This window comes from Etheostoma cragini, chromosome 4, assembly GCF_013103735.1.
Source record: "Etheostoma cragini isolate CJK2018 chromosome 4, CSU_Ecrag_1.0, whole genome shotgun sequence".
NCBI lineage: Eukaryota > Metazoa > Chordata > Actinopteri > Perciformes > Percidae > Etheostoma > Etheostoma cragini.
The window spans coordinates 18,622,734-18,649,308 of record NC_048410.1 but is presented as its reverse complement, the minus strand read 5'-3'; the positions used below and the strand labels follow the sequence as shown (position 1 = coordinate 18,649,308).

The window sequence follows — 26,575 nt, the reverse complement described above, 5'->3', positions numbered from 1 at the left end:
GTTGAATTTCAAACACAACACCTAGTCTTTTTAAAGATTATTTTAGGCTTTAATGACCTGAAAACTTCAGTCTTTTCATATTAACTAAATGTAAAAACGTTAAGGGTTGGGCATGTGGCTAGCAGTTTTTGCTGCACGTTAATAGCTCGTCAGCTACGTTACAACAACTTAAGTTGAATGGTGGTGGGGACCTATTTTTAATGTGTTTAAAAATTAAACACTTAGTGAAATAATTAGGCAATTTAACATTTTGGGTTCGATAAGGTTAGCTACTGTCCATTGCGCCAACTTAAAGTAAATATGTAGCTAATTAAGTAATAATTCAAAGCCAAATAACTATAAATGCAAGGTAACGTAGTGATAAACTAGATGAAGATTCTGAGATCCGGAGAGAGCCGGAGAGAGAGCCGGAAAAGTATAGTACGTGAGCTTTATTATTTTGTCTTTTTATTAGCATATTTGTCTTTTTTGTCTTCTTAAATAACAATTGTTTTTATATTTTATTGTGTGGCCCCACTGTTTAGCTCTTGTTGTTATATTGACCTTTGAATATGCTGCTTTTGCCTTGCCTTTCCTGTCAAAGCACTTTGTAAACTCTATTTTTATAGGTGCTATATAAAGAAACTAATCATTTTTATTATAGTGTTGCTTGTCAATGTTCGTGCTCGTAGGTTACCAACTTCGCAGGTTCATAAATCAAGCGCACTCGTGTTTCGCCTTCATAGGGGGAGCTCGTCAAGTTTGTGTGAAGTTGTGAAAAGTTGTCAACCCGAAAAAAGAGCAGAGAAACTCCTCCCGTCTTCAAATAATGAGCAGTAAGTGAACTTTTTGTCAGTGGCATGCTGTGTACGAAGCATGACGTTAACACTTCTATGTATAAGAAAAGTATATGTTTTAAATTTAATCACAGTACAGCTAAAGTTGTATTGTTTTCTAGCGTCTCAATCAGTTAAAAAGTGAGTAACGTTAGTTAACTGCTGATTGTCGCCAACAACACTTAACTAGCCAACCAAGAAAAGCTAGCGACCTGTGTAACGTTAACGTAACTTTTGTTCTTAATTGGCACTGCTTACACAATAATTGAATTTGATAAAATCCACGTGCACTAGTTAAGTTACATTTAGTAACGTTAGTGCAGTTGAAACCATGTCGATATGTGTAGCTAACAGTTCGCTAGTAGTTATTTTTCCTGAGCATTGACGTTACTTGTTGTGGTGAGTTCATGTTAGCTTAGCTAATAGGCTAGCTGGCCCTTTGGAGCACTTGTGGCATGGATTTCCTTGCATTTCTTCTCTGAGTTGCTTCACGTCAGACGGTTCCTAAAGTTTAGTTCTGTTCGTGAGGTCGACCATGCGTGTACTTTGTGTTCTCTCCCCATTGTTGAATACAGTGTTAACTCAGTTTGATGGTCTGCTGTTTTTAAATGTAGCAACTTTATCAGAAGTGATCTTACAAACTCGTCTTCCGCAGATCAGCAGCAGGGTGAAATGGCCGCTGTGGAGAGCGGCGGAGGATACAGTCAAAAGCGAAACACAAATTCACAAGTAAGTTAACCGGACTTTAGCTTTTTCGCCAAATCAGATGATTGTCATCAGAAAAAAAACAACTTGAACTTCCCCGCTCATGTCCACTGATCATGGTATTTATTCCTTAATAGTTGGTGTATGTATGTTGTTCCTGTCTGTCGGGGCTTGTACAGGTTGTTGATTTTCTCTCCAGAGCACATGTCATTGGGTGGAGAATGGGCAGGTAAATTTCGCCCACACGGGGTGTTCCCATCAAACCCCGGCACTTCATGTGGATTTTGCTCGGCCCATTTGGCTGGCCGTGGAGGGGGTGGCTAGAGCAGTGTGTCAGTTTATAGGGCAAAATAATGTGTGGGAGGGAGATGGGTGGGTTTGGGGGGAGGGGAAGCCGAGCCCGCCGCTGCTCTGGAAAACATGCGGTCCCTCCCATAATCACCCACCCGGCTTCCCCTCGGACTACTACGGTCCCACTCTGGGGAATGCTGGAAGGAAGGAGACTTGCATGACAAAACATATGTTAAATGTTATGAACGGCATGGGAACATAGTACCATGCCATGGATAGATTGGCATTTGAAAAGCCAGTCACATAACTTTTTAAAATTGAAATCCAAACTCATCACATGAATTGGAAATCAATTATTGAAGTCAAAAGGTTTATTTTTAAGACATCCTTTTGCCTTTAAGTTCACGACATCCTACTTGCGATGTCAATGTTTTAAATCATGCAATTATCTTATTTTTATCTGCTGATTTATTGTAAAACACTTTTTAAGGTTGCTTATGGATATGCATAATTTCATTTCATTATAATTATTTCCTTTTTAATATTACAATTTTGAACTGAGTGGACCTTTTGACACCCATTTATAGTTGTACTTGGCTCAGCATTAACACGTACTGTATGTTGGCCTGTAAAATATATTTTTACTATACATTTCTTCTCCTTTTCCTCTTTTGTTATTCCCTTTCCAGGACTCACAGCAGCCATCTCCTCTCGCCTTGTTGGCTGCCACATGCAGTCGCATTGACACCCCAGGAGAGAATGATTCCCCTGCAGACCAGCAACAACAAAACCAGCAGCAACAGCTGGACCTAAACCAGGGTGCTTTCACCTCCAGTGCCAACGGCTGGCAGGTTATCCCACTTAGCATTCAAACAACCTCAGGCACTAACACCGTCACCACCGACTCTTCGGGGGTGATGGTGACAGTGGGAGACGTAGGCAAGAGCAGACAGGTGCTGTCGCCATCAACAGCTGTGGTGAGCACTCAGGGACAGCATCAACAGCCACAGCAATACGTAGTAGCTCAGGCTCCATCCATGCAGGGTCAGCAGATGCTTACCACCATTTCGGGTATGATGCCAAACATTCAGTACCAGGTTATTCCCCAGTTTCAGACAGTAGATGGCCAGACGCTGCAGTTGGCACATGCTCATCAGGATTCTGGGGTACCTACCACTGGACCAGGCCAGCAGTTTCAGATAGTGTCATCTTCTAATGGCCAGCAGATCATAGCCGCAACCAACAGAGCTGGTGCAGCAGGAAACATCATAACGATGCCCAGTCTCCTTCAGGGAGCCATCCCCATACAAAATATAAGCTTAGGCAATGGCATGTTACAAAACCAGCACCAGTTCCTGGCAAATATGCCCCTGTCACTAAATGGAAACATCACTTTGGTGCCCGTTAGCACCGGAGCAAGCGGAGGGGGAGATGCGAGTGGTGGAGGGGATACAGGAGGAAACCAACTTATACAGCAACATCCAGTGTCCAGCGGGGCAGGTTACATGACAAGTGGGTCCACTGTCACCACACAGACCACTTCTTACGGAATGACCCAAACGCATAACAGCAATGGAGTGGTGACGGGGTCATTCCAGCAGAACACTGCATCTTCTCTAGGTGTCCCAATACAGCCAGACAACCGAGACGGGCAGCAGCCACAGCAGATCCTTATCCAGCCTCAGCAGGTTATACAAGGTGGAACCCCCCTCCAGACCATCCAGGCTGGTGGTCAGGTATTTGCAACTCCGACACTCAGCCAGGAAGGGCTTCAAAATCTTCAAATTATGCCAAACACAGGCCCCCTCCTCCTGCGCACTGTAGGCCCCAATGGCCAGGTGAGCTGGCAGACCATTCAGATCCAGAATCCGGCAGGACCTCAGATCACGCTGGCCCCAATGCAGTCCCTTTCCCAACTTGGCCAGGCTCAGGGTGCTGCTGCAGCTGGAGGAGTATCTGTTAACACAGTGCAGATCCCGGGCATCCAGACCATAAATCTTAACACACTCGGAGGAGGCTCCGGGCTGCAGATGCACCAGCTGCACCAGCTGCAGACTGTTCCCATCACCATCGCTGGCACAGCAGGTAAGGCAGTAGCCTGTTTTCCAGGAATCATTGATGTTCAGTTATGAAAAAAATTAAAACACCAAAAAAAACAAAGTATTTGACTCATGAACAGCCAGCAGCCCTTGTGTGACATAAGACTTTATTTTGACTAAACTATGCAATCTTCATGCAGGACGTGTCCAAATTTCAAAATTAAATTGGTTATGTTAATGTACTAATTACTTTTCAGACATCTTCACATTCATTTTTGCTGCAATCAAAATAACAGTTGCAGAAATTAACCTTTTTTTGATTGTGTTTAGCTTGAGTTAGTTTAGGCAAGATGAACAACCAACAACTCTTTTAGGACACAGTAACTGTTCAGCAATACACTAACTGGCAGTTGGTTTGAATAAATATCTTTAGTCTAGAAAATTAGGTTCCAGACTGAAATGCAAAGTAGAGCCCGACCGATAAAGGTTTTTTAAGAGCGATTTGAATATTTGGTTATTTAAAAATGTTATACATATAAAAATAATAATCCAGAAACGAGTTACAAAACACAAACCGATTTCCCTAACATTAGTTATTTGTAGTTATGAGTTCTCACTGAAATATAATTCTTTGTTTTATTGTCACAGCACAACAGATTAACATCGAAAAATATAAAGTTCTGATGTATAAAAATACAAATTTGTGATATGAAACTTAAAGTCCTTTGAACAAAAAACAGTGTTGTGAACAGGGACGTTGTAGAGTGCTCGAATCATTATCAGAATCATTTATTTGTCAAATGATTCTGATGAATATTTTTTTTTATCTGCCATTATAAATACAGATAGATCAGGAAATGTTGGCCAGCCGATATATCGGTTGTGCACTAATGCAAAGCATCTCTTTTGCTCTGTGTGCGTGACGTGCACTAGACTGGTTTAACCAGTTCAGCTGGCCCAGTGTTTCCCTAAGCTCTTTACTGCACTGGATGCGATTTGTTCTGGAAGAAAAGAAAAATATCTTGGTGACACTGCATCCCCTGTGACTATGGTCAGATTATAGTACTGTTGTTGTAGGTTGGCCACAACGTCTGTCTAGTAAGGGTGTAACTTGACCCCTCCCATCTTATAGCAACAGTTATCATGTCTAAACCCTTCTTTAGTTCTGTTATTAGCCCCTCACATTAGGTCTACACATTTGCTAGTCTTCATTTGTGATTTTTATTTTTTTTTGTGAGGAATTATTGTCTGTTTTTAGTGTATGTAGTTTGCTTTTTATGTGCTTCCCATCAGCTAATGTGTAGCCGGCTTTGTTTAGACTAGCAGTCCTGAATGGACTGGAAATGGAATTTACTACATATCAGTGTCCGTGCTAACATTGAAAATGCTTACTTCAGTAGTTTAATAGTCTTGTGGCCTGGAGCGTTCAGGCTATCTGGCATTAAAATGTTTATTCTTGAGATAGATAGAATATGACTATCTGCAAAACACATAAATGCGGCTCATCTACTTTATCACTTTACATCTGACCACCTCCTGTTTCATGTTCTAAGAAGCCAATTCTCTACCTTTTATAAACATGACTGAGCCTCTGACATGGCAGATTACTATGAGAGGTGACTTTCACAAGTATGTTTAAGGCTTAAGCATTGAATAAATACAAAATAAAACCCCAGTAGACAAAACCTTCATTAACCTTCATTAAAATGTGTGACAAATATGTCAAAATCTAAACAGCTCATTTTTATATGTATAGTTTTTTTAAATCGCGCGCAGAAATGTACATGAAAAGAATTGTTACATCAATAATCTGTTTAGAATTGAATCACGGCCTCTGAATTGAATCGTGAGTGCCCAGAGATTCCCACCCCTAACAGATATGAAGTAATGGCGTCCTGAGCAGAGAATGAATTCTCCCTCCCTTGTGTTGTAATCCGAGCTTCTGTTCTTTGTTTTGTCGGCCTGTCCAGCCCTGCTGCATGTTAGTGCGTGGAAATGCCTTGTGCGTCAGTATCAAAACGCAGAGGGATGTGGGAAAACAACTTGTAATTGACAAGTTGGGGAATGGTCTGTAAAAGCCGTGCGGAGGCAATCCCAAACTGTCTTTTTCTTCATTTTTTTTTGAGTAATTAACTTTATTGTAAATTTAAAAAAAAAGAACAGTGGAAATTACTTGCATTAGATCCTATTAGATGTAAACGGATCACTTTTGTGTGCCTGCTTTCTTAAGCAATAATCAATGGACCCTGTAGTGTTTGACATTTAAGGTTCTTAAATGATAGCAAGCTGTAATCTGAGGAATGAGGTGAACATTTTTTTTCGTTGGAAGAAAAACTGGATGTATGAGTGAAATATTTGGAGTGTTCTGAACTTGATTAATGAAATGTCTTAACGTAAGATCTCAAACCATTGTTATAAGTTAGTTCACAAGTATTTATTATGCCATGACTGCAGGAGAGCAGGCGCTACAGACTGGCGGAGAAAGTTTGGATGATAGCACAGCTATGGATGATGAGGACATAAGCCCACAACCTCAAGGCCGACGAAACCGCAGGGAAGCCTGTACCTGCCCCTTCTGCAAGGATGGAGAAGGACGGTATGTCATTCAACTTCTTTTCTTTAGGTACCCCTTGACAGGCTAAGGAAGTCTACTGCTGTCAAGTTGACTATTACATTTTCAGGGTTTTTTTCTTCATTGAGGTGTTAATTAAATTGTGTTAGCATAGTAAGTGAGCTTTTACATTTCAGCTGATTTGTATGTGTCCTGTGAATTTAGTTAATTTGTAACCCTCTAACTCTGATTTATGCTTTTTACATTAGTGACCCAACTAAAAAGAAGCAGCACATTTGCCACATCTCAGGCTGTGGGAAGATCTACGGCAAGACATCCCACCTGAGGGCCCATCTGCGTTGGCACACGGGAGAGCGACCCTTCGTCTGCGGCTGGTCTTTCTGTGGGAAACGATTCACCCGTTCAGATGAGCTTCAGCGCCATAAGAGGACGCACACAGGTGAGGATTTAGTTGGGATTATTTGGCATGATGAGAAGGGACATACAATCCCAGTCAAGGCCAAACATCAAAGTTGACAATAAGTCCAAAGACATGCTTTGTTTTAAATGTAACCCTGGTCAAAGTTAAGCCTGTGTGCCTAAGTCATGTTTTTTTTTGGGTAACAAAGATTTCCAGGGAATCTATTTTTTGCAGCAGTAGGATAAAATAAACTGACAGAAATGTAATTGCCAGCTATTTTGATATTCGATTTGTTATATTTGATGCTTTTGTTTGTCTTAAATCAAATTTAACAGTAAATATCTTTGGGTTTCTATGTCAGTTAGGGGCTTCAGAAAATCTTCTGATGTTTTATGGGCCAGATTTATCAAGATAATGGACAGATTAATTGATAATTTGTTGCTGCTTAAGATTATCCCTTTTGAATACTACATACCTTTCATATCTTGCATGTTTTTAATTCCTTCGAAATATAAAAATGTATTCAACACTGCAGTAAATTGCATTTATCCTTCCTAAACGGGATACTTTCAACTGCATAGCCAACAGTCTGGTGATACCAGCCGCTGTTATTTTTTTATATTGATTTGTTGTTCTCCATTTTAAGGTGAAAAAAGATTTGTTTGCCCAGAGTGTCCCAAGCGCTTCATGCGCAGCGATCATCTCTCCAAGCACACCAAAACCCACTTAAACAAAAAAGCCGTCGCTACCAGCAGCAGCACCGCAGTCTCGACGGGCGCTGCTTCCCCCACAGCCGGAACAAAAATCGGCACAGGAGCAGTGTCACCCAATGACCAGCACACCATTGTCACCATGGAAACCTTATCTGCAGAGAGTATTGCTCGATTAGCTAGCAGTGGGATCAACATGATGCAGGTGGACCTTCACCAAATTAATGGCAACAGCTACTAAGGGAGGACTTCGGTGGTTGTTGCATTTGGACGTTTTGGGGTTGAAGGGCATGTCTGACTCAGACACAGAACCCCTCAAAGGCTTCAGACAGGCGGCCCCACATGCATCACAGCAGACACTATTGAATTTGAGAACTGAGGCAGGGAAACGGATCTCCATCTTGAATTTAGATACCTGTGGCATTTTAATGTCAGAGTTGGATGAAAATGTTAGACTTGTGACATCATGAAATCTTATTTCCCCTAAAATGGAAATGGCACTACACTAACACTTGTTCCACGCATAGACTCAAAATATGACTTGTATTGGGATTGCAATATCACAGTACACTGACCGGCACTCTGTATTTAATTGGGAAGTAGTAATATCCTCTCTTAACTTATTTTAGTAATGAGATGACACTACTAACTCAGGCTCGCACCCTTGTTTCCCAGGCTGTGAGCTTTGATTGTTCCTCTGCCCTCAGCATGCCTCTCATGCCAACTGGCCCATAATGCTGTATTCACCCCTTCAACTGAAATTATAACAATCTGGAGCAGCATTTATTTTTGAATTGGTTGCAGTTTTGGGAGACCGGGCTGTGTTCACAAACTTAAAATCCCAGTATGAGGAATAATATATGGAAGTGTTTTAGGGTGAGCCGTTGAAGAGGGCTGAAATAGACCAGGTCAAGACCAGGTCCGAGAGCACTAATCAGTGAGAATGTGTCGGGGCACTGAAATCCTGAGAATAAATCATTAATCTCTTTAAATAGGTATACACATTCAAGCCATCATGCTTTTGATATGTTTATCATAGCAAAACTTTTTTTTTTTTATGTATTTTTTGGTAAAGGCTACATACATTCTTAGCTTAGGCAGGATCATCTTACATGATTGCAAGAAATTGCCTTTCAGTTGTATGAACCTCTCATGCGCAATCAATCTTAATCTTATGTTATTACTTTTATATGTATGTAGATTAAATGTTTGAATTTAAAAGCCTTTGTCATAGAATAATGTATTCTATACAGTCCAGATCTTCCCAGTACTCTTGTCCCAGTGGTATCATCTTTGCTTGCAGTCAGTCGGTTTTTTGTTGGGAAACAGTTTCCTTTTAAGTCATATCTGGTCAGAGTGAAATATTCTGTAATGTCCAGACAGCATAAATATGTACGTTCAAAACCAAAGGTTCATACTCATTTTATAAGCAACACTAGGAAAGCTTTGTTAAATTTTCGAATAACTGTTACTCTTGTAATGCATATGTTAAAGTTGTAACTGGAAAAGATCCAGCTTGAGGCAAGCACTGGACACACATCCCTTTGTGTTCCAATTAAGTTGCTAAAGTATTATGGGTAAACATATTTTTGGAAAAGATGCTTCTCACCACTATGTAATATTTTCTTTGCTTTAGGATTCTGCTTTGAGAAAGATAATTAACTTGTGTTATGTCAGAACATGTATGTTTAAAAAGCTCTCCTTTTGAAACTCTAGATTAAGTTCATCGGACAACAAGTGCTCTTATTTCTTTTGCCCCGTTTTAAATAAGGGATTTTATATTGTGTGTTTAACTACTGCAAATGCCAACAGCTGGATTAAAATTATGAATACACTATGGTCTCTTTTCTTTGCAAAACTTGTCCCAATCTAACAATCAGCTGATCAAAAAAAAAATCTTTATTCTTTTAAAATCACATCGCAGGTTGTGTATATTTCACTAGAATAAAAACAGACTTCTAGGGATACAATAACAGTTTGAACATTTGCGCCACCTAGTGTTGTCACATCTCTACATCGTTGTCCTCACTCTTCAGTTTGCTACGGAGGCTGTAAGGAGATAAATAAAACATTGTAAATGTTTAGTCAGTTCCAACACTTACTGCTATTCATTAAGGAGGACTTGCAGGATCATAACTAGGTTTGATCATGGCTAACTCCTGGACTGAATAATGGAATGTCCTACTTTCTGCAAGAACCTAGCCAGGGCCACTTTGTTGGACCCAGAGGGGTTGCATTGTAAAAAAAACAGGGATTATTATGTAACTCTTTCCCACAGGTTAAGAATTTACTTGTGGTGGGGTGTAGGTTCAGTAATAAACTACTCAAACAAATTAAGTATTTATTGACAACAACTAGTTGTTTTGACTTTATTTCAAAAGTATGTTATGTCTAGGCTAGACTACGTAACATTAACAAATACTTTAGAAATAAATAACTACACATCAAACGGACTAAAAAAAAAAACCATAAAGAGTAAGCGCAGCCATGGTGTGCTTCGTTAATCAAATCTGGTTGGTTTTTCAAATGTTACTTTTCAGCAGATAAAATACCAGATTACGTGGAGCCAAAACAGGCTAAATGTAACTTAACATTAATACTATGATCCATAGACAGTTGCATGTTATTAAAAATCTCAACATTGTCTCATCCTAATTCCTGTTAAATCGTAAAAGACTAAAGCTATCTAAAGTAAAAAAAAAAAAAAAGGGAATGTTAGATCTTTGTTTTATTCTCTGCTTTTGGGAATCACAAACACTGTTTTGAAGGCTACTATAGCAACATGTCCTTGTTAAATTTTTAAGATCTTATCTGAAGATTTGTCATTTAAACCTTTCACTGCCAATTTGATCAAATCTCTGGTTTTATTCAGACTCAAGTCCATACATACATGGATTCAGGCAGGGAGAACAACACCTGGAGGCTCGGTTAGCAACGATTAGCTCCATTAGTGGTTAGGTTCAAGTAGCTCCATTATAAAAGACATGGAGTGGAGGAGACTGCCGCGGACAGGGGTAACAACCGAACTCTAATGTCGGAGGAGGAGCTTTCACAGCGGTGTGGCCGCGGAATTTCTGCAGTTAATACACCGTTCACAAGATACCAAAATTTCTTTAACTTGTGAATTTTGCGAGCAGTCTTCTGTGCACCAAATTGGCCAAGCTTCCAGGGATGATCTCGTTTTCATGGAAACACACGTGTGCACGGAGCGGAGGGGCTGTGAGTGAGTGAGTGAGTGAGTGAGTGAGAGAATGCAGCTTCTTTCACCTTCGATATATAACCAAAATCACACCCTCACTCACTCCCTCCTTCTGCTGACGAAAGACTTATTCATGCCTTCATCTCCTCATGACTTCACTATTGGAACTCACTACTCCTCGGCATCAGCTCAACCTCCATCAAAAGGCTCCAACTGGTTCAGAACTCAGCCGTACGACTCATCACCCGCTCCACATCCTGGCACCACATCCCTCCGGTCCTAAAACAGCTCCACTGGCTTCCCATTTCTCACCGGATCACATACAAAATGCTTGTCCTTACCTACAAAGCCATACACCACCTTGCCCCGTCATACCTCACTGTCCTCCTCTCCCCCTACCAACCTTCACGGTCCCTCAGATCCACCTCAGCCGGTCTCCTCTACGTCCCAAAGTCAAAGCTCTGCAGATTTGGGGACAGAGCCTTTTCCCAGGTTCTGGAACTCCCTCCCACATGAGATCCGCATCTCTGAGTCCCTCACCATTTTTCAGTCCCGTCTAAAGACCCATCTCTTCTGTTCTGCCTATCCTTAGTTTTTTTTAAATATTTATCTGTTTCTACTCTGTAAAGCAACTCTGAGCTTGGGAAAAGCGCTATACAAATTCATTTTATTATTATTATTATTATTATTATTATTATTATTAGCTGAACAAATATGCTGCGTGTTTTAAATTACGTTGAAAAAAAAAAAAGATTAATGAAACACAATATGTGGCATCAGGTGTTGATTCTGTGGCACACCGCCACAAATTAGTACATGTTTGGGAAACACTGTAAATACGTTGCTGTAACAGTAGTCTGCAACTTAAGAACAGCCACATGTATCAGTTTAAACGTTGGTGTGGTGTCCCCACCTGCTGAGGTAGGAGTGGACGTCAGAGAAGCCGTGGTACTGAGCCAGGGGGAACAGGATGCCAGTCGGACAGCGTCCCTCACGCTGGCGGCAGAAGCTGCAGTTGCAAATGCCACGACAGGGGGGGCACTTCCACTCCTGAGGAGATAACCAAAAGGTGAATCACTAAAATTACCTAAATTGAAGAAAGACACAAGAAAAACAATTTGTGAAAAATAAACCTTTTCTTGTTTATTTTCTTTATCATCATTTTTATGGCAATGCAACATAGACAAGACAGGTTGTTCATTTCAACGTGACATTCTTACATTGAAGGTATTGACACCACTAACAAACACTGATACAATAAAATAAAAACTACAAAATCATCTCTGCATTATGGTTTACACTACTGCCTCACACATTATGGAACTTCCATACATATTCACAAATGAAAAGTAAATAAATAAAATATAAAGCATGTCTCCACTCATTCTACTGGGAGTCAGGTAATGGGACTTGTTCCCTTACATAATCTAATCTTGCCTTTATGTTGTTTCTGTTTAGAGTATGTACATATTAATGTGTATACATTGTTTGATTGTTCTGAATGTGTATGTGTTCGCGCATTATGAGCAACAATGTTCTAAAGAATAATAATAATTAAAAAAAGAATAATAATTACAAAAAAATCTCGTATGTGTCCTCATACCTGGCAAATAAAGCTGGTTCTGATTCTAAAAAAAGGTTCCCATATCTTATTGTACTTATTTGCTGAAGCTTTCAAAGAGTGAAAAATAAACATTTAAGTTTTCAGTACAAGTGCTGCCACTTTGAGATGTATGCCTGCAGGGTTGTTTTCCTAAGGTGCAAATGATGAACAGTGCAGAGAGACAAAGCCTGTGTGCAACTACCTTTAGAAAAGTAGTCAAACTTAAAGTCGTTATCCACTTTTTGTCCTGGCACTTAATGCAAAGTCGCTGGTACAAGTGTTGAAAAGATTCAAGAGTTCACGGTCATATGTTAGTGTGAAAGGTCCTGATAATGACTGATTTTTAAACAGTATCTGTATCAATCCCTGCCCTTTTTGCTGAGTTTAGTAATACTCTACTCCACTGCAATACTGTACTAAAGCAGTGTGGGCAAAATGAATCTTTTTTGCAGTGACACAGGTGCAGAGTGTGTGCTGGTGTGTCAGCAGTCTGACCGGATCAAGCAGCGCCTTCTTGACATCCTCTCCGTATCTGTTCCTCAGACACGGCCCACAGAACTGACCCTGAATCCCACGACAGTCCTCGCTGCGGCAGCAAGTCTTGGTGTCAATCGTTTTCTGACGGCACTGATGACACGTGGAGCCCTGAAAATACGCAAAGAAACCATGTCAAGAGATGGTGGACAGGTACGCTGACATGTTTTTATTACATTTTGTGCATATTCTGTTATGCAGAGTTTGAGCATTATTTTTAGGCTTCAGTAATGGTGTTCAGTGTTCCCCCAAATATCAGGACACTGAACCCCGGTGATTCTGTTAGTGATCTCTGATTTAGCAACAAACTAAATTTGATTTCAAATCTTCCAATATCTTGTATCATCCCAATTTATATCACTGAAAAAAAAAGAAAAACAATTGCAGGTAGAATCCAGCAGTTAACTCACTGTGACGCTGTTGTAGACCTTATCAGTCAAGTTCTCTGCAACCAGCTGGATCTCGTCCTCTGTGATGTCCTCCACGGGACGGATACAATGAGGTTTACACTGATTAGGCCGTGGAGCTCCACGGCGCTGTGGGGCTCGGCTACGACGTACCTGGAACACAAAGACGACGGTGCTGATTCATTTAGCTTGAGGTTTACAGATATTGAAAAGATACACACTAAGTTCGCTAAACACAGACATGAACAAAGACAAATACATGGCAACCTTGAACCATTGTGGAGTACGCATTACAACACAAAATGGATGAGAAAAATAAAAGGTTACAACACACCGATACAGATATAAAGCTCAGATTTTTTTACCATCATTACTCATCCCAATCAGTTTTTGTAAATACTTGTACAGTGTTTGAGGGACAACACAACAGCACATAGTAGTGTCACACAAACACACAGTCTTACAGTGCTATGAAAAATACTTTTAAAAAGACATTTTCAACTGTTCCTTAATAAATGACAGAGGACCTCCAGCAGCTCATCCTCCAGGCTGAGCTCCAGTTCTTCCTCCTTAGGGGCTGAAGGATCCTCCCCTCCCCCCCCCATAGAGCGGGTCCGTCTGCTGGACGCCCGCTCTGGGTTCTTCCTGGACTGTCCTCCAGCTGCACCAGAGCGTGGTGGGCGCTGCAGGCAATATTAGATCAATCACTTCAGTACATACAAGTCTATTTACAACTGCTATTATTCGGGAGCTCTGCTGAATTCTGAAGATAAAGAATAGGAGGGTGTCCACTGTGTTAGTGCATAACTTTACTCTAGAATCTTAAGCAAAATATGGGGGTGGGGGGGGGGGGGGGATCAACATTTCTGTTCACCATCCCTCATATTAACTGCAAAAATGTAGTTTTGTGAGAGATATGTTTGTATTATCTTCTACTCACAGAACTTCTCTCTTTTGTCTTCCGTTTGTCTGCTTGTTTTTTCAGAATCCCGGCACCTCCTGGCATCTTCTGCAGGTCTGCCATCAGCTGAGCCAACTGTGGAGGATGAAAAGACACTGCAAATGACAAACAAGTCAAGTCAGTCTAGCAGGGCAAATCTTGAACTTGAAACTAAAAAAAAAGGTATTTATGCAGTATTTTATCCCATTTCTAAATGTCCTGACCTTGTTTAATGTTAACAAATTAAGTCTAAAGTAATTGATATTAAAGTCAAAGTCATGTGTTCTGTCCGCCAACTATATGCAAAAATGAGTCTCAAATAAATATATATATTATATATAGTAATGTATTATACTGTATATAAGACTCATTTTTGCAACTCTCATATACAACTCTGTCTTTGGGGTACAATGCAATGAATATACAGTAAGTATTCTTTTATGTTGGGAACCCTGGGTAGTATTAGGCACTATTTGGAGAAACCCCAGCTTTAAACACGTTGCGGTGTGCTGTCAGTCTTCCAATAGGATCCTATAATTCCGTTTATGATTCTGTGTTTTTGGTTTACCATTGCTTTGTTGGCCTTGATGTTCTGTTCTCTCTTGGCCAGGAAAGACTTGGATAAATCATCTGCTGAATCAGACCCATGCTCTTTTGAAGGAGACGGCCGAGCCACTGCTATCTCTTCATCTTCAAATTTAACACATTTCTTCTTCTTAGCCTGACTGGTATTTCCCGCCCACTTCACCCCTCTCTTTTTTGTCATCTTTTCTTCATCCTCTGCCTCTTCCTCATCATCAGTGGACTGCTGAGTAGAGGGAGCAGAGCGGAGAGCCACCCTCAGCCTGAAGTTCTGGGCACCAAAAGATGGTTTAGAGGTGGCTTTCTGCTTGTTGGGGGAAAGGTCAGACTGGGCTTCATCTTCATCTTCATCTTCAAAATTCACATTCTGATGTAAATAAATACAGAGGAATTCTCATTTGGCTTGTGATCCATCACATATCTTACACATTTATAGTAAAATGTTTGTTTCCAAACCTCTTGTTTTAGCAAAATTGAAAAAGCATTCCCAGATAGCATGGTGACATTGATTCAATGTTTAAATTCCATCTGAATCATCATTTTGGTTGATGTTTAATATTCAAAGTTAAAGGGGAAATTGATTCAATGTTGATTCACTGTTGTTCTGCTGTCAACTGCATTTAATTATGACAAATCCATACAGGGTAACGTATGAGTAACGTAACTAGCTACTATTCGTACCATTTTACAGCATGTATCGTAAAACAACCCAACTATTGCCTTTTCCAAATGTAAGACGCAGGTTAGTGTTTACCTTTCCAAGCTGATGCTGGTTCTGGCAGCATGTAGACTTAATTTAAGCCAAATGACTTACTTTCTCGCAGTGGTCGCTGATTTCACTATCAGAAAAGCCGTAAAATGTTCGCTCACTTTCAGAGTCGTCTGCGAAAACATCGGCCAACACAAACTTTTTTTTGATGGCGTTCATTCCTAAAACCCCAGCCTGTTAAAAGACAAACAACAAACTTAGATTTTAAATCTGAAAAAGTGCAAAATAGGGTGTATTAGGCCCGACAAGAGAGTAATATTAAGTTACTTAACCATTATATTCTTGTTGACCTGGGGACCCACTAGCTAGCTTCTGAAATTTAGCTGGGCTCGCCCGCGCGCAGGTAACTGTCCAATTAATGTGATTGGAAATGAGATGTGCTTGTTTTGTTTCTCAGGGCTGCACGAATGCACACAGCCTCGGAACAGGCCGCTATAAACTCCACCCTCAAGAGGTGAACTGAATACCAAAACATGCAGACTTTCAAGACACAAGAATATTACCACATGCTCACAATGAAAACGCTTAGCATTTAACAATGTTTACGATGTTCAACATCTTAGGTCAGCATCTTGGCATAACAAAACACAACGTAGCTTATTGTTTCCAGGAAATTATCATTTAAAAAGTTAAAGCAGGATTTAATATGTATTCCATGACATAGTGGCGAAAATTAAGAGGAAAAAGTATGCGTAAGCTATGAAAAGCAAAATCTAGTTTAGCTACACCATTTTCCTACAAAACTAGAAGAGTGTCAGTGTGGGAATTTCTGACTTGCTATCTCACAATTGTGATTTAAAAATTAATAATTTTTGATTGAAATAGTCATAACCTTTATTAAGTATCTCATCATTTTGATTTAGTAAGTCATAATTATTGCATGGAATGTCATATTTTGGACTTAGCCTACTAGTATTGTTACTATTTTTTCCCCATTTTAAGGTTTTCTGTTTAATTTCCTTTTATAACTATATATCTTTTAATAATAAAACAAGGTCATATTCCGTAACAGTGAGAGATGAATATGTTGATAAATGTCCTGTATTCCCATTGTAGGCAGGCACGCATCATATGTTGTACATGCAGGTGTGTAGAAGTGGGAGTGACACTTGGAAACGTGGGAAACTGACTCACATTCCCAGAACTGATAAATACCCACTCCCTGCTTGGCCGGGCCTTGTTTAGAGTGACCATGACTCTGCAACAGTGGTTGCTGATTTTGGCTGCGGGTGAGTAAACTTGCTTTCCAAAAAATTCTCCCTCTTTTAAAACTCTTAAGCTGCAGCAGGTATGTTTCTTTATATACTTATGGAATCAAGTAAGGGTCATCTATGTTTGAGCTTGTAAAAAAGGTTTGAAGCTGTAGAATTATTGTGTCTCCTCAGAAGATGCACATTTGGGCATCTTCTAGTCTTGACTTTCACACCTTCAAATCAATAACGTATTATACATATAGTATATGCAACTAAAGTTGATTGTCTGTATAATTAGATACATGTAATGATATTCTGACAAATAAATCCTCTTCTTACAATAGAACCATCACCAAATACTTAATGATGAAACTGTGGCTTATAGTAACATATTTACAGGTATAGTACAAGAGTAACCATGAAGCCCAGATCCCAATTCTTACTGTTAATACTAGAGAGAAAAAGTAATTTTTGCCCTTTTAAACCACACAGCAGCTGTTTGTCTTTTTTCCTCCCACCAGAATGCATCTTTACATGCATCTCCGGCCAGTCTTTTCCTCAGAAGAGACTGTGTGCATTCCAAGTGACTCCCCAGACAAAAGCATACACAAAGGTTGGCAATGTGAGTGGGTCTGTGCAGCTCTGTGAGAACACCCAATGCTGCGTGGGTTATTATCGGGTCATCGATGACCAGCTAAAGGTTGACGTTCTTGGTAAGAAACAGTAGTAAAACTCCGGATATGTGGAGGCACCAAATGCATGCATGCTCTGTTGTGTCTCTGTAAATTATAGTGTGGTCTAGACCTACTCTGGAAAGTGTCCTGAGATAACTTCTGGTATGATTTAACACTTTAAATAAAATAAATATAAATTAATTTGGACCACTCTGCATGGTATAAATTCAACCCCAACCAACATCATGACATGAAACTGGTTACTTGCTTTAATGTATATTGTATATATAATGTACAATAAATGTAGGTGAATCTGCAGGCTTTGTTTGGTTTGCATGTCAGTGTTTTTTAATGTGTATCTATTGGGTTACTATTCTTGCTGTTGCAGCTTGTGATATTGTTGAAAAGTCTTGCCCAGATGCAACCTGCAAGTCACAAGTACGCTACAACGGTCTCCACATTAAGTGTGTGTGCAACACAGACCTCTGCAATAGCAACATCACTTGGATCCCAGAGTCAGCAGAGCCTCCACCCACCTACTCTTATTCTCTAGGTAAGATAATGATAGCCTTGCTACCTAATCATTGAATATAACTTGCAACCAACACAGTGATACAATACTATCCTGACATTGTACCAGGGTGACGTATTTTTCTTTTCATCACAGAAAATGTTATCATGTTTTATAAACCCCACTACCACTACCCCCTTTTAGTATGACATTCCTTCAGATACTATCATGTTTGTTGTTTAAAAAAAAAGAAGTTAAATTCACTTAATAATGAAAATGTAAAGTAATAACTTTAACTCAAATTAATTAACTCAAAAAGGTGCGGTTTTCGTCATTCACAGACAACATTAACGGACACTTTTTGTTTTCTTTTTAGTTCAACCCAAGAAAGCTGCTGTAATAATTCTGACTGGAACATTGCTAGTCCTGTGCTTCCTGTTGCTGATTGTTGCAGCCAAATGGAAGAGCCGATTTAAAAAGAAAAGTAAGATTGTTTTTGTAAGAAAATCAAGATAGAAATTCAAAAAAATTGACTTTCTACTTTATTAGACACCACTGAGAATTACATTGAATATCACTGTCCTGATTGGAGTATACATTGTTGTAGCAGTATGTCTTAACACCTGTTTTTGTCGCAGTGATCAATGACACGATTGTTGTTGGTAATAATGAATTACAGTAGCAGAAAGTGGAAGTTGAACTAGAATAAAGGGAATGTCATTACAGTGTGTTAACTGTTTTTTGTAACTGTTTTTGCAGTTGGTGAGTAAGCGCACAAACACAAGAGGGGTTTATTGTCTTGACCCCTCAGTAAACACATTTGTTCCTGGAAACAGAGTTCTCATGATGTCCATGTTTGACCTTGGAAATGTTGCATTCTCTTTGCTAGACTGACCTTGGTGTTTATCGCTGCTATAACACTCCCTTTTACCTCTGTCCTGTGTTACTCTTCAATCTGATTTCTATGGCTATTCAGTCAGGCTAGTTCAAAATTAAAAGTGACTTTATTGTCATGATTTTTCAGCTAAATAAATGTGTAGGCTAGACATACTGTACAATAAGTTTTTTTATTTACTTTTTGTTGCTCTCCATGTATAGACGCAGAATCAGACATACGGCTAAAAATGAGGCCAGTGAAGATGAACCAAGGTAAACATAAATATTTGGCTACTAGAAAAATTTGTTTACTTTGTTGGTGAGTGTGTGTTAATTACAAGACCTGTCTATTATTTTAGAGAATACACCCTTTCTTGATGATTACAGTGTCTCACGACTGTGTTCCTGCAAAACAACAAAAACCTCTGAGATCAACGCCGCTAACATTGAACTACAGCAGGTAAGCCCAGCTACCACATGGATTTATACTGTACACTCAGCAGTGTGCAAAATATTGATATATCATCTAGTTAGGTGAGATATCTTTTGTACTTTTATTTAATCTGTACATCATACCTTTGGTCAGATTGTAGGCTATGGCCATTTTGCAAATGTTTGGCGGGGGAAATACCAGGGATCCACAGTGGCTGTGAAAGTTTTCCCTGCTAGCTGGAAAACTAAATTTACTGCAGAGAAGGAGGTCTATGAGCTACCACTGATGAAGCATGCTGGGATTGTCCACTTCCTCGGCACTGGGAGGAAACCGGACGGAGGCGGTTGGCTCATTGTCCTGCAATTTGCTGAATGTGTGAGTGGCAACCACTTGTTTAAATTTCAAAATGAATTGTGCATTTTCCCCTTTTCTGAGAATTCAAGTTAGGATGTTAGAGTGCTGGTTTCAGTGAAAAAACTCTGTAAACTGAAACTGTACCTTACTGGCACTGTACACATAAAGCTAATGTGGCCAAATGCTTTAAATTCTTTGATGTTCAGGTTTTTGGATATAATTAACTGGCGTCTCTTTGATTTCAGGGTTCTCTTCACTCCTATCTATGTAAACACACCAGCAACTGGATGTTGTCACTGAAATTGTGCCGGTCTTTATCGCAGGGACTTTCCTATCTCCACTCTGACCTTCACATACATGGTATTGGCAAGAATATTACTGTGCACGTGCATGTCTATGGTGTAGCCTACCAATGTAGAAAGCATGACTGTACGAGCATGTGGGTCTATGTGCACATTGTAGCTAAAATATTAAACATGAGTATTTTTTTTTTGACATGATTTAATTGTTATTTTCTAACAGAATTAGCAAAGAGTATTGTTCCAGATGATTTCAGATTTTCAGGCTTCACAGTTAAAAGATATCACTGAGGAGATAACTATTGTGGGTCAGCGTGTCAGTCACGTGTAGTGGCTGCACCTCTCGCCAGCCATGGGGAGGCTGTTATGCTCAATGCATGAAGTGTATTTATGTGATCCAAACAAATCAGGATCTTCATATTACTACACGTGTGTCTTTTTCTTGCAGGTTTGCATAAACCACCTGTGGCCCACAGAGACTTCAGCAGCTCCAACGTGCTCGTGAGAGCAGATGGGACTTGTGTCCTGTGTGATTTTGGATGCTCAACCATCCTGCGTTTTTGTTCAAGACATCGTTGCTGGCAGAGCCAAACAACAAACATGGAGGTGAGACCGGGTAGAGCCATAACTTATTATTTTTAATTCTCAGTACATTGTGCACGGTTGTTAAAAAGCAAATTCCTTATCTACTTGAATGTTGTGTGCATTCTGTTTTTCTCTGTCTCTCTCTCTCTCTCTCTCTCTCTCTCTCTTTTTCGCTCTCTCTCTCTCTCTCTCTCTGTCCCTCGTTCCACCCTCCTCCCTCTGCCTGTTGCACATCTGAGTGTAATCAGTGCTCAGGTAGAGTGGAGGACGGGATAAGGGAAATGGCACACACACACACACACACACTCTTGTGAAGAGTTGTCTTTTCTCACTTTTTAACCTAAAGCATGTTTTTTTCCCATCCTCAATGCACGTTTAGGTGCTGTCGTTTTGTTATTTTAGTTTATTGTGTCAGTTTGGGCTGGAGATTATAGTTATTTGTCTCTTTTGTTGGTTTTAGGGTTAGTTGATCCTTTTTAGGTAGTTAGCGGGGAGACGTGAGAGGTTGGAAGGTTCGTCCAGTGTCTTAACATCTTTTGTTCTTTTTGGCTGATATCTCCAGTCCTTTTTTTGTCTCACCTTGGTTGTTACTTTAGGGAATATTTTTGAATAATTCAATAAAGCTTGTGGGTTAAATGTTGACTTTGTGTCTGTCATCCTTCTTGTTGCATCCTCCAAACCCCTTTGAGCATTGGCTTAGCTTCTTTAAAAATAGGCTGTAACACATGGAAACAACCAATTAACATAACTATTCATCTGCAGGGTCACGCTCAGTTGGGCACACTGCGCTACATGTCCCCGGAGATCCTGGAAGGCCATGTAAACCTGAGCAATAGCTTTTGTCTCATGCAGGGGGACATATATGCGTTGGGACTGCTGCTGTGGGAGATCTGGATGCGCTGCTCCGATTTATTTGAAGGTAAACTTTTTTTACTGAGCTGTGGAAAAAAGCCTTCTCTTACTCCACTCCATGGTCTTGGAATAACTTGCAAAACTTGCTCCATCTAAATGATCTAGTCCCATTAAATTAATTTAAGGCCATGTTAAAATGCCATGTAATTCAAAAATGCAACTGTCGCATGTGACTTGTTCCTTTCCTCTATGTGTGATTATGTTTATGCTCTACTTCTGTTTTTATTTATGTAACTGGTGTGCCGTCTTGTCCAGGTCTCCATTGAAAAAGAGATTTCAATCTCAAGGGACTTCCTGGTTAACTAAAGGTTTAATAAAAAATTTAAACTTCTTGATCAGATAATCAAGAGATGGGTGTTTAATTCTCTGTCCACCCTTAAAATTGCTACAGCAGTCCACAGGAACTCTGCACTTCACTTAGATTTAGCCATTCTGAATTTTGTTCTTACTTTACTTTTGAAAAAGACATTAACTGGGATGGATTTTTCAGCTAAATAAAGCCACACATCTTAATAATTAATCAAAACTTATAGACGTCCCATCAATCAATACTGTCAGATTTTCACACTTTTTGCTTCTACTTTAGTATGAGGTTGATCTGTGTAATCAGCTATTTCTCAGTGCACTGCTTTGATGCAATTGACCAGTTATGTCATGTTACTTAATGGATTTTAAAAACCATGCAAATGTCTCCATCTGCAGGCGGTATTGCTCCACAGCACCTTTTGCCTTATGAATCTGAGCTGGGAGACAATGTAACCCTGGAGAGCCTCATCCAACATGTGTTTCACATGGACAAGAGACCCTCCATACCCAAACACTGGGAATTGCTACCACAGGTATTTTTTACACAGGTGCTTCTCACTTGAACATAGTTTTGGTTAGGTAGCAATGTAGATACATGTACTGGATAGCTCATGAAAATGTTTATGATAGTGAATTAAGTTTGACAACATTTTCCCAACTTGCAGGGATCTGTGCTGCAGGAGCTCCTAACAGATTGTTGGGACTGTGACCCAGATGCTCGACTGACTGCTCAGTGTGTAGCGGACAGATTGTTCTGTTTGTACTCTTCCGTTGATTTGTAATATACATATCAAGCATATGCTCTGTTTTTTGTGTCATGACTGTTTTATTTTTGTCTGAATAGGCAGCCTCGATTTGAAGTGTGACTTCTTCTTATTGCTAATCATATTTGATATTTATGATGATCTGCTGGTCATACTTCAATCAATCTATATTATTTGTCACAAGAAATCGCACAAGGTACAATTCAAGTGAAACATTATCCCATCAGCTCCTTCAACTTGTGCAAGATTGATTATAAGGCAGAATGTGGCTGTACTTGTATGTAGGGGGAAGGCAGAATAGTCATGTATAGTTCTAATTGCTGTTCCGATGATTTGTGTTTGTTGATGCAGTACGGCTGAGTCTGTTACTGTTGTTTGATGTGTTTTTTATGTTGCAATCTAAATACTGCAAAACATTTTTTATCTGGCTATATTATATACAAATAAAAGGCCTTTCCATAATTGCATAATGGGAATTTTTTGGTTGTGTTAAATTGAAAAAAAAAATGTTATTCCTTCACTCTCAGCAATAGGTTAGGTAGTTTGTATTGTTTGACTTATTTTTATAACAAAAAGACACGTGTAAAAATTAAACAATATAAAGTAATTACTTTAAACAAACCAATGCAAGTTTGTTTAGGTATGCCACAATAAGAGTTATTTTGGTTAATACCTTTGTTGTGTTTGTTAGAATAGCTTGTATTAAAGCCCTGTGTTGATTGCGTGGCTGTTAATAGCCTAACTATTGATCCATGATGAAATGGATTTGTGCGACTAGAGGTATGAATCAGTTATTTCAAGCCGTGTACGTGCTCCCTTTTAAATATTACTTGCAATGGTTGGGAGGAAACATAAATTTCCATTTTGTACCAAATAAACAGAGATCAACTCTTCAGCCAGAGCTTGCTGGACTTTTGCCATTACGTAAGTAATGTGCGTAGCCTTTAACAACGGGCGTGGCTTCCTGGTGCTTTTTTTTTTTTTTGCTGAAGTTGAATGCGGAAGACATACAGAATACCTGATTAACCGAAGTACACGGGGCCTGACCCACGTTTCTAAGGTAAGCTTATGGCATTGACAAAACGATGATTATAAGTATCATTTATGGAACAAGGTTACCGGAAACTTCAACAATAACATTTCCTAATTGGGACATATTGTTTGGAATTTCTGTCGTATCATTCCTGTAATGTGGAGTTAGTGTTCTGAAATTACTGGTCTTCATTGAGACAAATGTCAAATACGTCATGCCCTGTGATAGGAGTAATTTATGTAGCCTAATTTGAAAAGGACAGAATATTGTTAGCAGGAGGTATAGTTTTCTATTCAAGTACTTTTTTCTGTAGTTGTAAAGCTTTGAAAGTAAGCTCAACTTCGGTAAAGGCAGTTAAGGTTTATTGCAGGACTGTTGTCATTGCATGACTTTCCTACATTGTATATGAATGTAAGTTGAATATATTGTTGGACAAAACAAGAGATTAGTTGTAACATGTTGGTGGAACATTTTTACATAGCATAGCAGATATAGCATGTTCGCTATAACAACCAGATACAAATGATATCTACAAAACTACATTGTTTGGAAAGATAATATGTGGTGACACCCACATGCTCAATTAGATGATAGATGATCAGATGACTCGTAATGATAGTTGTTTTTTACATGTAATGGAAATTTGCTTATATATTAAGATACAATGTAGTTACACTTTTAAGTAGAGTTTAACATGTAATTATATTTTTAATTTTTTTATTACTATTTTCTCATTCTTTCCTCAGGATTTTGCATGAGACCTGAAGTGTTGACATCATAAAAATGTGGCCAAATCAAGGTGGGATATCACCCTGTATGTATTTTAGGCTTCTTAGTAAAATAGGTGTTCTGAAGAATAATGTGTGTTTTTATGTATATTAGGACCTCCTCCTCCCGTGGGCCCACCAAACCCTGCTTACCCTCCTGCCTACAGCCCTGCGTATCCTGTTGCACCTCCATCAGGACTCTTCCCCCAAGCTCCACAGCCAACACACCCAGACCAATACTCAGCTGGGCAATATCCAGCTGGGCAATATCCAGCTGGGCAATATCCAGCTGGGCAAAATCCAGCTGGGCAATATCCAGCTGGGCAATACCCAGCTGGCATGAACCCAGCCATGGGGACAATGCCTTATCCAACTCCAGGGCCTAATGTTTATCCCATGGCACCAGGTGGATATCCAGTAGTCCCTCCTGCAGGTGCTCACCAAGGCAGTCATCAGAAAGGCCATAAAGGCCACAAAGGTCATGGAGGGTTAAATCCCATGGCTGGAGCATGCGCCGGAGGGATGGCTGGAATTGGAATGGGGGTGGGTGGACACAAAGCCAACAAAAAGATGAAGAAGAAGATGAAGAAAGCACATAAGGGGCACAAACACGGCAAGGTGAGATTAGGTTTATAAATACACCACATAACCGTTGTTTATGGCTCTTCCTGTTTCTGAGGTATTAATGCCAACACTAGATAAAAAGATGAAACTTTAACCTGCCTACGCCCTCAGCCCCAGCCCTTCAACTTCATGTCAGTCAGTGTTGAACACACACAATCAACAATGTAAAAGCAGTGGTGACTCAACCAGTGCAAAGTGCAGCACATCTGAAGAGACACGATACTGTTGGTAATCAACATGGTCGACATTCTGCTTGAAGACGAATATTTATAATTATCATTAAGGTTGATTATATTGCAGTTACTACATTAAACTATGACACATGATGATGGCTTGTATGAGCATAGACCCAAAAACATGATTATAAATACTACTTTGGAATGGAAAGTTATTTCTTCACACCATTTGTATCTTTATATATATATATATATATATATATATATATATATATATATATATATATATATATATATATATATATATATATATATAAAGACTAAAGATTATTTTTTTAATATTGATTAATCTGAGGAATGCTTTGTTGAATATTCAGTTAATCATTTGGTTTATAAGATTTAAAAAAAAATTGTGGAAATTAAAGTGTCCATTTCAGGTTCCTGCAGCCCAAGGTGACACCGAGAACATTCTTCTTTCCTGATGCTGCATTTATTAAACAGCTTACTTCTTCTCTTTTCCTCCACAGTCCTCCAGCAGCAGCAGCAGCAGCAGCAGCAGCGACGAAGAGTGAGGCCACCCCTTCAAGACAAGGCTTTAAAAGAAAAGTTGCTTTTCAAAACGGCTACCTGGCCATTAACAAACCATAAACACACTAAAGTTATACTTATCACTTTTAACAGGATGTGAAACCTTAAAATAGAGATTTATCATGAACTATTTAAAATATTAAGGGTTAGTTTTAGCAGGTCTTATAAGACTCTTGTACATTTTATTTGTACATTGGTAGTACTAAAGGGAAATGAAAACTGAGCGTAAGAATATGTAGGAGGGCGGAGCCAGGCTAATGCATAAACTATTGTTAACATATCACAGCATTTGGCTGTAATTGCATTTAATCATGCCTTTTTGGGGTTTGTGGTGTCTATGTCAAATGTTCCATAGTGTCACTTTCTGTACAGTAAAAATGCACTACAAACATGCTAGTGTACAAAAATACTAAAATAATTTGAAGAGGCACTGCAGCAATGATTCATTTGGGAAAATTGTGATTAAGCAAATGACAATATGTATATTTGGTTTTGTTTTCTTAGGATGTTTAACCTAGAGGTGAAGAATGATACAGATGTTGAGTGACTTTATTTTATTTTTCTAAATTTATGTTCACTTGTTCTAACTACTACACATGACTGCAAAAATTGTTGATCTGTGTTGCTTTGTATCTACACTAATTGTGGTGATATATAAAGGGCTTTAATTGACCTCCTTAATAAATGGAATTAAATGAAAAGCCTAAGATGCGTGGCTGTGCGTGCGTCGTCCTCAAAATGGTAAATAATTGAAGTTTTTAACTAAATTGCAATACACTTTACACCCACTAGTGTCCCTATAAATAAGTATTTTATTGACGTTTTTAAATTTGAACATATTAGAAGCATTAGTAAAGCATACATCTGTTTGAAAATGTATGTTTAAATACATGTATACCGCTTACCATCGGTTA

General features: G+C 39.3%; 4 protein-coding genes across 10 annotated transcripts; 3 read left to right on the top strand and 1 right to left on the bottom strand.

Annotated features, from left to right (window-relative positions):
- The first annotated feature begins 709 nt into the window (after window positions 1-709).
- sp1 (sp1 transcription factor) lies at window positions 710-9,366 on the top strand. 3 transcript variants are annotated; one of them, XM_034869798.1, is made up of 6 exons: window positions 710-815; window positions 1,471-1,544; window positions 2,501-3,896; window positions 6,305-6,446; window positions 6,671-6,861; window positions 7,469-9,366. In XM_034869798.1, the coding sequence occupies exons 1-6, from the start codon at window positions 809-811 to the stop codon at window positions 7,771-7,773; spliced, it is 2,115 nt and encodes a 704-aa protein (XP_034725689.1). In that variant the 5' UTR covers window positions 710-808; the 3' UTR covers window positions 7,774-9,366. The 3 variants fall into 3 exon arrangements, with proteins under 3 accessions (XP_034725689.1, XP_034725690.1, XP_034725691.1); XM_034869799.1 differs by lacking the exon at window positions 710-815 and adding an exon at window positions 837-956; XM_034869800.1 differs by lacking the exon at window positions 710-815 and adding an exon at window positions 851-965.
- On the bottom strand, window positions 9,190-16,040 carry LOC117943588 (cell division cycle-associated protein 7-like). 2 transcript variants are annotated; one of them, XR_004656384.1, is made up of 9 exons: window positions 15,839-16,040; window positions 15,612-15,740; window positions 14,784-15,164; window positions 14,216-14,311; window positions 13,803-13,958; window positions 13,279-13,428; window positions 12,898-12,979; window positions 11,645-11,781; window positions 9,190-9,581 (listed from the first exon to the last, which is right to left on the bottom strand). XR_004656384.1 is itself a non-coding variant. In XM_034869812.1 (9 exons), exons 1-9 carry the CDS (start codon window positions 15,839-15,841, stop codon window positions 9,536-9,538), a joined length of 1,248 nt encoding a protein of 415 aa, XP_034725703.1. In that variant the 5' UTR covers window positions 15,842-16,040; the 3' UTR covers window positions 9,190-9,535. The 2 variants fall into 2 exon arrangements, 1 of the variants encoding a protein (XP_034725703.1); XM_034869812.1 differs by having other exon boundaries at window positions 12,830-12,979.
- A 587-nt stretch (window positions 16,041-16,627) lies between these two features.
- On the top strand, window positions 16,628-25,070 carry LOC117943584 (anti-Muellerian hormone type-2 receptor-like). 2 transcript variants are annotated; one of them, XR_004656383.1, is made up of 13 exons: window positions 16,628-16,795; window positions 17,281-17,472; window positions 17,822-17,986; window positions 18,321-18,428; window positions 19,049-19,093; window positions 19,180-19,280; window positions 19,407-19,628; window positions 19,853-19,967; window positions 20,355-20,512; window positions 21,254-21,410; window positions 22,106-22,242; window positions 22,375-22,543; window positions 25,069-25,070. XR_004656383.1 is itself a non-coding variant. In XM_034869803.1 (12 exons), exons 1-12 carry the CDS (start codon window positions 16,759-16,761, stop codon window positions 22,489-22,491), a joined length of 1,560 nt encoding a protein of 519 aa, XP_034725694.1. In that variant the 5' UTR covers window positions 16,628-16,758; the 3' UTR covers window positions 22,492-22,714. The 2 variants fall into 2 exon arrangements, 1 of the variants encoding a protein (XP_034725694.1); XM_034869803.1 differs by lacking the exon at window positions 25,069-25,070 and having other exon boundaries at window positions 19,043-19,093; window positions 22,375-22,714.
- prr13 (proline rich 13) lies at window positions 23,356-26,363 on the top strand. 3 transcript variants are annotated; one of them, XM_034869819.1, is made up of 5 exons: window positions 23,356-23,533; window positions 24,253-24,305; window positions 24,389-24,541; window positions 24,572-24,891; window positions 25,601-25,772. In XM_034869819.1, the coding sequence occupies exons 2-5, from the start codon at window positions 24,290-24,292 to the stop codon at window positions 25,643-25,645; spliced, it is 534 nt and encodes a 177-aa protein (XP_034725710.1). In that variant the 5' UTR covers window positions 23,356-23,533; window positions 24,253-24,289; the 3' UTR covers window positions 25,646-25,772. The 3 variants fall into 3 exon arrangements, with proteins under 3 accessions (XP_034725710.1, XP_034725711.1, XP_034725709.1); XM_034869820.1 differs by having other exon boundaries at window positions 23,357-23,533; window positions 24,389-24,513; window positions 24,574-24,891; XM_034869818.1 differs by having other exon boundaries at window positions 23,359-23,533; window positions 24,389-24,891; window positions 25,601-26,363.
- The last annotated feature ends 212 nt before the right edge of the window (window positions 26,364-26,575 follow it).